Genomic DNA, 12,344 nt, shown 5'->3' on the forward strand with positions numbered 1-12,344 from the left:
AGCTCACCTTCACTGCATGTCTCCCTTTACATACATGTGTGCCTACATGTGTGTACACACACAAGCCCTTTCCTTATTACCATGGCCATATAACATGAGACCGCTTTATGGATTTAACTACATTTTGATGTTTTTTTCTGACACTTCAGTAGTACCCTTGAAAAGCATCCAAACTGACAAATTACGCTTTATCATAAATAATGTGATAGAAATGTTACAAAAGATTCATTTCACAAGTCACAAAATTTAGTTTAATAAAACACGTATGTTAGAATCAATATACAAGGCAACATTATGAACATAAAATTTTGTTTATTTTGCTAGACTTGATAGGATTTCTGGAATTTCAAACTAGAGTTGCTACTTCAGGAAACTGAAGAAATGATGAAACCACCAAGTACAATCATTTGCTTGTTAATTACAAGAATTCTGGATAAATCACTTATCTTCTGCAAGCTATATATTTGTTAAAAAATTCATGACAGATTTACTTTAAAACATTGTTAGGGCTAAAGCAGAAAAGCACACTGCTTTTAAGAGGGTTAAGTTTCAGTTAGCTAAAAACTTTTCTCAGGTCTACCAATCCATAAGCAGAGAGAAGCTGTCACTGCCCATCTCAGCTCTTAAAAAGTTTTGGCATTTATGGGATTATGTAGGTAAACCTTTTCTCTAGTCAATTACCTATAAAAGTCAACATTCAGCTGATATGTAGGTCTTGTACTCTGTAGAACACAGTAAGTATATGGGAAAGATTCCAGGTCCCTAAGTGCTGCTTTGATGTGTTCAGGATAAATAAGGATTATATGAATGGTTTTAGCTGAAAAGAAAGCTGAGTATAAACATATGTGGCAGTAACACAAATAGCAATTTTTTAAACAGGTGTTTCTTTAAGCTAATTTGAAAGTGCCAAAACTTTTAAGAGCTGAGATGGTCACTGACAGCTTCTCTCTGCTTAAGGACTGATAATACTTTGTACAAGGACTGGCTGAAAACTACTGCCCAAGTAAAGCAATTTTATCTTTCTAGTTCTCATTCACACCAAAGGTACTAAAGCAAAACGAAGATAAAAGCTTCTTGAGAGGAGCGCCTGGGTGGCTCATTCCTTAAGCGTCTGCCTTCAGCTCAGGTCATGATCCCAGGGTCCTGGGATGGAGCCTGGCATCAGGCTCCCTGCTCAGCGGAAAGCCTGCTTCCCCCTCTCCCACTCCCCCTGCTTGTGTTCCTGCTCTTGCGCGCGCTCTCTCTCTCTCTCTCTCTCTCTCTCTGTGTCAAATAAATAAATAATAAATAAAAAGCTTCTTGAGAACAGGCATTGCAAATGATATTGTAAGATTTCTAAAAAAATATCACTTAAAAGTACGTGTACCTTTTTTTGTAATTTCCCAAAACTATCACAAATTATAATTGGCCTAATCCCATACTTCAGAGAAAATAGAAATCAAGAGGATAACAATGTCCACCTATTTATTAATTCAACAAACATCTGATAGTGTACGTGTGCCAGGCTATGAGATGGGCACTTTCAAGGAACTAGTTCTAATAAGGATAGGCAGACAAAAAGAGAGAGTATTGCAACATGAAGTATGATGATAACTACACAGACAGTAGTACCTAACACACACTGGATTATATTTACAGTCAACTTTCATAACACAGTCACACTAACAAAACAAAATGCATTCACAATGAGAAAAAGTTTAATGCCACGTTTGCTTTCTACTAAATGAAAAAAGCCGTAAAAATCTTACTTGGACATCAAACAACATAGGTATTTTGGGCCCCAAAACTGAAATGCCAATTTTTAAAAGGGGTATAAACATGCCCTAAAAAAAGCATTCCCATAAAGGGAAAAATATATTGTCTTGATGTCAAAAAAAAAAAAAAAAAAAAGAGAGAAGGATCAGAAAAAATAATGAAGTCCTGTCAATCACAAAAATAAAAAGTCGGTACATAATATAATTCTAACTTCTTGGCATAGGTTTCTTTACTATCCTGATCCCTTGGCCCTAACATAGATAGATCCTTGGATATTTTCATAATAGTTGACATACCAACGACAGAAAGTTGCTCAGTGGACTCTGTCACTTAGATTATCAAACGAATAAAACTCAAAAGAGGCATAGCATTTTCCATCTCCAACAAAGACAAGTTTTACTTATAACTGCACCATCATAAACCAAATTGTATTAACTATAATAAATTTCCCAAGTAAATTAAAAGATGTTCCAGTCAGAGTAAAAAAGCTGTCCCTATGATCACACTGGTGTAATTCTCTTAAGGGCCAAAAAAGGTCAAAGAACAAACAAAAAGCTTACATATCTAAATATATTGACTTCAAAAAAGGTGCATGTAAAAAAAAGGTGCCCAATAAAGGCAGGGTGTATGGGTGTGGGTGTGTGTTGGGGGAGGAAGGGAGCATACTTGTCTTTTGTCACAGGAATCTATTTCCCTTTAAAAAGTAAACAAAAAGCCATGTTTTCTTATGAAAAGCTGATGCACTTTGCAATCAGCTTCAGGACAGTGACAAGTGGGGGGATAATAACAAACAATGTATACAAAACATTAAAAAAAACAAATTAACTTGTATTCACTTTATATTCTCAAAGCCATTTAAGAAAAGGTGCTCATACCAAACACACTAGCAAAGGCAATTAAGCAAAGAGACCTACTTCTATTAATTCAATTACATTATATCCTTGGGAGTACAGCTTTTACTACAAAACACGTAAATTGAATAGAGGTAAGAAAAAGGAATCACCTTCTGCCTCACTGAATGTACATGCATTTTGAATATATATTCTGCCTAAGGGAGACTTAAGCTTCAAAAGTACAGAATGAATGTTGAATAAATGACCTAGGATACAAGTTATCATTTCCATTATTACCTTACAGAGCTGGTGACACCTCCTGGGTGAGGAGAAAAATAATGGAAGGACAACTGATTATAAACACCCTGTCCTTCTCTCATCACTATTAAGTCAGAGGGCCAGTGTACAACGGCAAAACCCTTCTTCCTAAAGAAAAGATTAATTACCGCAACTTAAGTAAATAAAATCTGTTTGTTACAGAGATTGATTACTGTCAACAAGGCTCCAGGAAAAAAAAAAAACCTAAAATTGTAATGAACTTATACAGCAAGTCCTCTCAATACAAATAGCCATATAATTTTTGAAACAAAGCATTTGTAGACAAGATTTCTCCTCTGCAAAAAAATTTTGAAGTGTAAGAAAACCAAAGGTATAAGACATTTTCAATACTGAATGCATAATAAATGGAAATAAACAGTAACATGGAAAAATCTTAACTAGTAAAGCAAGTTTTTATTTAAAATTATTTTTTTGCCCACATTTTTAAGGGAGGGAAAGAAAACTGAGGTCAGAAAGAAAATTAATTATCCCCCCCAAAGACCGTGAGAAAATGAAAATGCGTTTCTCAAATCAGGAATGCAGAATGCAATCTAACATGTTTGCTCACTTTTTCTGAGCCACACACTAATTTTTCAAGTACTCACAAAAGATTTAGGCTAGCTTTACTTATAAACCATACAATGCATTTTTAATTTTCCCATCATCTTTAACCTCCCTATGCCTAAAAAATGAAAACTCAAATCTGATTTTAAAATCCCTAGTTCTTTCCTTTCCCCCATCTGAAATTTTTAAGTCTAACTGATTTCATTTGTGGCCTTCTCAATTCTAATTGCAATACTTTATAAAATAAACAGAATTTGCATTCAAGTACTGTTGTTGCCTGAGTTTCTTTTTCATGACAAAGAAAGTTGTTTGTTTTTTTTTTAAATAAAAAACTTGTAGTAACTACTCTTTCCCATGGATGGACCCAGGATTCAGTTTGGAAACCTCTCTCCAGAGAGCAGTTTAAGACTTTTAAAACCTCGGTTTTATGTGTAATCATCTCTATCTTCAACGAAAGATTCTTAAGTATTGGAAACAACTGAAATTACGTCCTTTATGTGAGTGGTCCAACCTAGAAAGCACTCACAACTTAAAAGAACTGTGAAGACACTTAGAGAATCGTCTGGCAATTCCTACCTACTCCCCTCTCCAGACAAAAAAAATAAATCCAAAAACCAAAAAGAATGTCCGAAGTCAAAATATAAGCTAAAGATTAACTTGGCATGGAATTAAAATGCTCAATCTAAAGCATTCAAGCTTTAATCAACTAAGAAAATCTAGCACACGTAAATCCCAAATTTGTAACTAGCCAAATAAAAGTTCTCAGACTGACAAGCAAATTTTTTGAAATTTACTTTAAAAAAAATTTAATAGAATTCCTAAATAATCATTCAGAATTTCTAATTATCAGGAAATACATCTACTGTTAAGTCCAGTACCTTAACTTGACTAAATTAGTCATCAGCATAAAATTTACAGCTCTATCTAAATTGAAAAAATTTTTCCGCCAATCACATGGAAAAGGAAAATGTAATTCCTAACCACAAACAGAAATCATGATTAATTTGTTTTGGACAGTGACAGGCCACAGAGGGGCAAAGCAAGTTGCCAAATTTTCAGAATTAAATCATCTGGCCCAAAAAAACGTGATGCATTTCAAAAACTGTATTTTTCTTAAGTCAAATTAAGTTTATAATAAGGCTAACAATTAGAGGAAGCAGCTTATTCCACACTAAGGAATAGCCCCTTTTCCTGCATGTTTGTACTGGTCTGATAAAAAAAAACAATCAAACTTCCTAGTCATTATGCTGTCCATTTTAAACATCCCAGCTACCACACAGAAGCAATCTTTACTTAGGCCGGGAAGTTGAAAAGGCTAAAACTGAAGATAGACCAAGATAAGGGATCGAGTAAACCACGTTAAAAGAAAAAAAAATTATTTAGAATGTATCATCCTCAGCTAGTGGTCTCCAAGTTTTTTAAAACGCAAACAGTTGCGATCTCCAACTACAGAGAAATGAACAAAAAACCTGTTAGAGATAATGACCTAAGTGGAATTCTAGATTTGGAAGATTACAAATTATTGAAGCCAACATTAGAAACTTTTTAACAGAGAACTCCAAATTACCAGAGGATTTTTAGATCAACATAAAAGTAAAGCGAGAAGCCTTTCACAACTAATCAGAGAAACTCAAATTATGTATGTTTTTAAATAGGATACACAAAGTGAAAATACTTCCAATTTTTTTATAACCTCCTGTCATTTGATTAAACATTTTAATTCAAAGAATGCAACTTTATTTAACCCTAAATATTGTGAGAACACGTTTTCATTTCAATGTCTACGAAGGATTCCTTCTAAACAACTGTACTTAAGAAAAATAACCTTAAAAGAAATTTTTATAAATACTACTAAAATTTTTAATTTTACCAAAATACACCAAGGCAGAAAAAGCATATTATTTTCGAAATGTAATAAAATTGTTCCCATAATGTTAAAGAATGTGCTCACTGTTCGTAAATATGTTTTCTAGTATAAATACAGTAAGTCCACGAAATGACACATAAAATGACTTACTGTGATTTAAATTTCAACTAAATTTAATACAGATCAGCTTACTAAGTATGTTACACATTTTGCTCCAAACATTTCTCGTGTTAAAAAAAAAAAAAATAACTGGCGCCCCTTAGCGCTCACATTTGGAAATACTCAATTTAAGAGTTCCAGCAATTTTTTTTTTTTTGACATTCCAGAAAGTTTTCTGCCTCCACAATCTTTCAAATGCCAACAAAAATAGCAAAAGCAGAACCCCTTAAAGGGATAGCTCAAGTTTTTTTCTGGAGCAATATGAAATTAAGAGATTTGCTGTTTCAACAGTGGAAAAAGCCCATTCCAATAAACCCTTATTGCTGTTATGTTTAACAAATGTAAGCAAAAGCGAGGACGCAGTAATACCTAACAGTTTCATACTTTTAAAGTCGTTCCTATGACTTTTTTGACAACAAAAGCTCCTGGAATTCTTCTTTAACCATCTTTAATCACGGAGACATTTCCGGTCTTTTGTTCTTCAGTGACATTCCAACTCTCTAAGCTTCAGATTCTTTTTCCCCAGTTCTATAGTAAAGATCTCGAAATTCCTGTGAAAAATCTAAAATCCACTGTCAATTCTGTAAGACACAGTTTTCGGCTTCCTTTTAACAGTCCTCCGGTATTGCCTCTAAGAGAAAAATAACTCCTGGCTACTCGATTTTCAAAGTAAGACTTTCTCGTTGGTCGTTTTTGTCCTCTCTAGGCGTTCACAGAAATGCACAGCCACTAGAATTTAATAGTCCAGTGCGCTGCTACAAGAACTTGTTAAATTCCAGAGTTGGCCAAAATTAATCTTCTTGTCATTCTTCGCAACCCTCAGTTCTCCACCAGCAAAGCTTTTCTGCAAACTTTTTACTCGCTTTTATTTTCGCCCTTTCCAAGTCTTGACTTCCTGTCCTACCACGTCGGGCAGCGGCGTCCTCGGGAGAACGCTCTCCGCCGAAGTTCTCTCCAACTCGGGACTACGTTCAGATTTGTCCTCGCGGTATTTCGTATTCACACCCCCCCCCCCCGCCCAAAGCGAAGTTAAACTCCCGAACAGTTCTCGCTTCCCCAAACAAAAGGACAAAAAGTGCTTTCCGCTGTCATTTTGTCCTCGCCTTCGGCTAAATCAGCATTACTTTCGGTCTCCTAGGGAATTCCTTTAAATTATCCAGCCCCACGCTACTCCCCTCGAGTCTCTCCAAGCTGCACAAACTCCAGAAAAGCAAAAGCCCCACTGGGTCCTCCACTTTGGGAACCAGCGGCGTCCTCCGGGGGAGACCCCCTCCGGGAGCGCCCGGGGGCCGGCGTCCTTCAGGCGCCCGTGGGGCGCGGGGCGGGCGAGGCCGGGCTCCTCCCGGGCAGGCCCGCGCAGCTGGGGCCGTCGCGGTGCTCGCAGGCGCGGCTGGAAGCCGGGGGCGCGAGAGGGCTCGCCCTGCAGCCTTCCCCCGCGCTGCGAGCTGGGCGCGGGCGGCGCGAGGCCCGGGGTCTCGGGGACGGGGTCCCGGGGGTGGGGGGGGGGGGCGTCCCGCCGGCGGGTCCCACCCGCGCCCGCGGCCCCGGCCCGCCCGCCGCCGCGCCCCGCGAGCCCGGCCTCGGCGCCGCCTCCATGCGCCCCGCCCGGGCCTCTCCGTCCCCGGGCGCACGGTCCCCGCCGGCCGCGACCTTCCCGCCCTCCCAAGACGCCGGCGGGCGTCGGGTCCCGGGGAGAGGGGCCGCCGCCCGGGCGCGGGCCGCGAGAAGCCGACGAGGCGACTCACCTTCGTCCAGCAGCCGCTCGAGGTGGTTGAAGATCCCGCAGAAGTTGGGCAGGCTGCTCATGAGCTTCTTGTCGTTCATCAGCTGCATCAGGTAATCTGGGGTGGGCTTCGGCTTCTCCTTCGTTTCCATTTCCCCGACCATATTCCAGGCTCCGCAGCTCACTCCGCCCGCCGCCGCCGCCGCCGCCGCCGCCGCCGCCGCCGGAGAGGAGGGAGGGGCGGGGAGCCCCGGCCGCCGGCCGCTCGGGACTCGGCGTCCCGCTCCGCTCCGCTCCCGCGCCGGGCGCCGGGGCGGCCGGACCGCGCGCTCGCCGCGCTCTCCCCGCCCCCGCAGGCACTTTCCGCCCGCGGCCCGACGCGCTCCCGGCCCGCCGCCGCTCCTCGGCCGCCGGCTCGGCGCGTCCCTCACGAGGCCGGCGGGCGGGAGGCGGGTCTCCGCGGGCCGAGTGCGGGCGCGGGCCGCTCGGCGCCGGACGAGGAGGAGCCGGGCCGCCGCCGCTCGCTCGGCTGGTCGCGCCCGCTCAGCCGCCGCCGCCGCTTCTGCCGCGGGCTCGGGGTCTCTCTGGGCTGGTCCCCGCCGCGGCCGCCTCTGCCGCTGCCGCCGCGCTCTGACTCCGCTCCTCCTCTTCCTCCTCCTCCTCCTCGCCTCCTCCTCCTCCTCCTCCTCCTCACTCACTTGGCGGCGGAGTTCGCCTCAGTTCAGGCGGCGCTGCCAGCGGCGGCGGCGGCGGCGCGGGGGGAGGGGCGGCGGCGCGGGGAGGGCCGGGGGCGGGCGCCGGGCGGGGCCGCGCAGGGCGGCCGTTAGCGGGGCCCGGCCGGCGCGCTCCTCCTCCCGCCGCCGCCCCCCGCAGCCCCCGGCCCGGCCGCCGCCGCCGCCGCCGCCGCCGCCGCGTCGTCTCCCTCCGGCGAGGTGGGCGGCCTGAAGGGCCGGCGGCGGGCAGCGTGATGGAGGCGGCGCCCGGCGAGCCCGGCCTGGGCGCGGGGCTGGGGTCTCCGCCGAGGCGGGCGAGAGCGGAGGGAGGGACCGGTGCGGGGCCGACGGACGGGGGAGGGCGCCGGGTGGCGGTGCTTTCGACTGGGGTGGGGGCGAGGGCCGCGCCGCTTCGCGCTCCCCGCCGGCGGGCCGGCTCGTCTGGCGGGCGCGGTCGGGCTGTGGCGTTGGGTGAGAGGGATTGCCAGCGGGACGCGCCAGGGCTGCGCTCGCCACCGCACGGCCCCATTCTCTCCTCCGTTACTATAGTTTTTTTTTAAAAAAAAACCTCTCGCCCGTTCTCACCACCCCCCCCAGAAAAGAATTTTTTTTTTAACGTCCTGTTGCTTCACGGGGGACTTTCGGGGTAGGCGTCACGTGGCCCGACACGTAGCCTTAAGGTCCGACAGCGCGTGCGCGTGTCGAGTCCGGCGGCCACGCCCCTTCCGAGGGTCGCTCCGCCCCTGCCAGGGCCCCGCGAGCGAAGGGGGAGGGGCAGGGCCTGCCGCGCGCCTGCGTGGGGCGGGCCGGGGCCTGGGCGGGGGCTGGCGCAGGGGCGCGCCGTGGGGGGAGGGGGTGGGACGATCTGGCCGTCGGACCCCTAAGTGGCGGGATGGGGGCCAGAAGCTGCGGAATCCTCGCTCCCTGGTGTCGGGTTCTCTTCCGCAGGACGCGTTCCCGGTGGGCTCTGATTGCTGCTGTGTCGTTGGTGGCCCCGCACGACGACACCCCCCCCCCCCGCGTCCCCGCGGTCTCTGACTTCGAGAGCCACGCTGCGGGAAGGAGCCTGACGCGCGGTGGGTCCCGCGTGGGCGCCCCTCGTCGCCCCGACGGCGTCGCCACTACCTATGCAGTACCTGTCCCAGTGGCAGGGCGCGCCTCTAGGGACAGGGTCTGCCTTGGTGCAGTACCCGTTATTACAAGAGCCAGCTGCAGTTAGGAGCGAGCACCGCGCTGTACGAAATAAGGAGGGGGACGTGAACGGTGTGGGCGATGTTGCGCTCCGTGATGGCATCAGCATCCAGTTATGAAATGCAGCCGCAATAAATCAAATGAGATCATGTACCGAGTTCGAAAGGTGGAAGTCAACGTTTACATTTGCCAACTTGTAAAAATAATGATACATTGGGCAGGAGGGTTTTCCATGCGGTATGATGGATTTCAAATATTTAGGTTTGTTTGGGAAAGACTTCTGAACTGCAGCAGTGTGGCCCACTGGTTTATAGAATGTTGTCAGTCGCAAAATCTGCATCTGCATTTTTCTGCAAGCCTGTTACGTTCAATTAATGTAGACGAAATTTAACGTCAAACTGACCATGGTGAGAGCTACAAGTGGCTGAAATCTGTTAATCATGTCTACTGTGTTTTAACTGGGAAGAACTTACATGGGGTGTTTTGGTAAAATTTTGCTTCATACTAATTCTGAGGAACACGTAAGTTTGAGTTGTATTGAAACTAGCTGAATTTCAAACAAATACTCTTTGAGTAGCTAGTAGCTTCTGTTCATTTAAGGAACATTGTTTCTAAAATTAAGCTACTTTGCTAGAGGAAATGGAATTGCCCTGCAGACAAAGTTGAAAACAATTAACTCTAAAATATTTTAAGAAGTTCTCCTACTTCCATTGCTGTTAACAGAGCCATAGAATATTTGCCTACTCAATTATCAACTTAAAGGATAAATTTTGTAAATGCAAGAAACAGTAATTTCATTAAAAAAAAAACCTGTTGCCTCTTTAAAAACTAATGTATGCTGCTTCAGTATGTAGCAAAATGATAGGTATTTTAGAGGGTACTAAGCTATTCATGTAATTTGATAGCATAAAAGATTTAATTCCCCTTCTTAATCAGTTTCCTTATTTCTTAAGCTCCCAGGCCCTGTGCTAAATCCTTTACATGTATATCTCACTTAATTTTCAAGGCAACCTTGTAATTTAGGTATGCTATTATCCCTCTTTTGTGTAAGGGGAAAACACAGGGAGAAGGAGGTTAAGTAACTTCTCCAAGCCTATAGCTCATGAGTCCTGGATCTGGGATTCAGTTCCACTTATATTTTATCCTATGTTCTTCACCCTTTTACTAACCCTATCCAATAAGTCAGGTTGAAACTTTTGATGATGTTCCACCATTGTTGATGGATAGAAATTGCAATTTCATATGGCTCACCTGGTTCTTCTAGGTAAACCAGATCAGAGTTAAAGAACAATAATCAATATTCATGTCCCATGTATTAAATCTCATGTGGTTACAGCATTTATAATAGCTATTATGTATTGCCTTTTCAAGTATACATAGATCACTTCTCTGCTCACAGTTCTTCCATGTTTCCCCTCTCAGTTGAAAAACCCAAAGACCTGATCGAGGCCTTCAAGACCCCACATGCTCTGGACCCTGCTGTCTCACTGACCTTCTTTCTTCTCTTCCCCTAGCACACTGAGCTCTCCCCCTGGAATCCCTTCCCATCCTTAAACAGGCCAAGCATGCTTTCTTCTCCAGGATTTTGCAGCTGGTGTCTCCTCTCTTTGCAGAGCATTCCTCACACATCTATAAGCCTGCCTCCCACGCTTTCTCAGGTCTTACCAGAGAAGGTTCCCCTTACCACACTTGTATGAGATAACACATGCAAGTACACATACACACACTCCCTCTGTATTCTATCTGCTTACCCCCCCCTTGTAATTCTTTTCATAGCATTTATTTCTACCTGACATGTTCTATGGGTAAATTTGCCTCTCACCTCCCCCTACAATGTAAACTCCATGAGAGCAAGGGCTTTATTTTGTTCTGTGTGGAATTCCCAACACCTGGAACAGCATAGTACACGTAGGCACTCAAAAATGTATATTCAAAAAAGTATTAAGTAGTAGTTTGCACCAGGAACTGTGCAAACCCCTTACCTATATTCTTTTAATCCTTAAAGCAAACATTTTAGATGTGAATAGCCAGACTTCAGAGGAGAGATGGTTGATGCTACAGAGTAGTAAGTGGTTGGTCCCGTACAGGCAGAACCGGGTCTGTGCAGGGAGATGCCTCTGGAGACAACTGTGCTACCCACCATATCCCTTTTCTCTCTGACACTCCTGCCTCAGACCTTTTAAGTACCGTCTTACCCCATTAATTACCTAACATATAACAAGTGCATGAAGAATACAAAAATTGTTGGGATACATCACTTGCCTTCAAGAAGCTTAAAAATCTAAAAGTTGTTATGGAAAGACTTTAATCACATGATTACAAAAATATCTTTACAATGTTCACAAGTTACAATGTACACATGGGCGAGCTTCATCTTGAAGATCTTTATAATAGCTTTTTCACTGTGAAAAACTATGTCATCTAATATGTTGACACTAAAAATGTTTCCACATCTAACATCAGTAATTAAACTTGAGTGGAAGTATATTTTCTATTCTCTAAAATTTGATTGGCTTTATTTGCTTATTGCTATTCTTGACTTTTAAAATAGAAAAATTTGAATATTCCAAACATTTCTTTCTTCCATCACCTTGGAGTCCTATCAGGAACTAAAATGTTCTTCGGACTTGAGAATCCAGTCTTCAATGACCTTTTGTCCCAAATGTGTTTGTGTTTTTGTTTTTGTTTTGTTTTCAATCTTTAATTCTTAAATCTTCCTACAATGGAATGAGGCTTTCCTATAACCTTTTGTTTATTGTCTTAATTATGTTTGTTTATTATCTTAGATTTCTCAAGTGTCCTGTTCAATTGTTAGAAGTCTTATCAGCAATTATTTGGAAAGTTGAAAATGACACATTTTAAGTGTGAATATCTTAATCAACAAATATTTCGGGTACCTAGTATATCTAAATACCTGTTACTAACCCTAAGGCTAAGCTGGGAGTTAGGATCACATACATATGAAAAGTTAACTAATAAAAGCAAGTGCTGAAGACAAAATGCCGCAGGAATGGAAATGAGCACTACCACTTGGGGCCTGGAAGCCTAAGCAACGCAGCCTGGGAGATGGGGGATACTGACAAGAACTTGGAAAGGGTCAGGCTGCAGAGTAGGAGGTTCCAGAAAGAGTAGTAGATGCCAGTTTTTGGTTAGCCTCAAATGTCAAGCTAAAGTGTTCGTGAAGAAGAGCCTCGGGAATTTTTTTAATACAAGGAAATGAA

General features: G+C 44.2%; 1 protein-coding gene across 7 annotated transcripts in view; it reads right to left on the bottom strand.

Moving 5' to 3' along the window:
* The window catches only part of QKI (QKI, KH domain containing RNA binding), a 156,701-nt gene extending 148,806 nt beyond the window's left edge, over positions 1-7,895 (bottom strand). For 3 of the 7 annotated variants that reach the window (XM_027601744.2, XM_027601743.2, XM_027601746.2), the window contains exon 1: positions 7,242-7,617. In XM_027601744.2, coding sequence (XP_027457545.1) covers positions 7,242-7,383 — 142 coding nt within the window. In that variant the 5' untranslated portion in view covers positions 7,384-7,617. Of the gene's footprint in view, positions 1-5,880; positions 6,476-7,241 lie in introns of those variants that run through there. The other 4 variants (XM_027601748.2, XM_027601747.2, XM_027601745.2 and 1 more) reach the window with 3 other exon arrangements.
* Positions 7,896-12,344: the final 4,449 nt, after the last annotated feature.

Source organism: Zalophus californianus, chromosome 7 (assembly GCF_009762305.2).
Source record: "Zalophus californianus isolate mZalCal1 chromosome 7, mZalCal1.pri.v2, whole genome shotgun sequence".
Taxonomy (NCBI): domain Eukaryota; kingdom Metazoa; phylum Chordata; class Mammalia; order Carnivora; family Otariidae; genus Zalophus; species Zalophus californianus.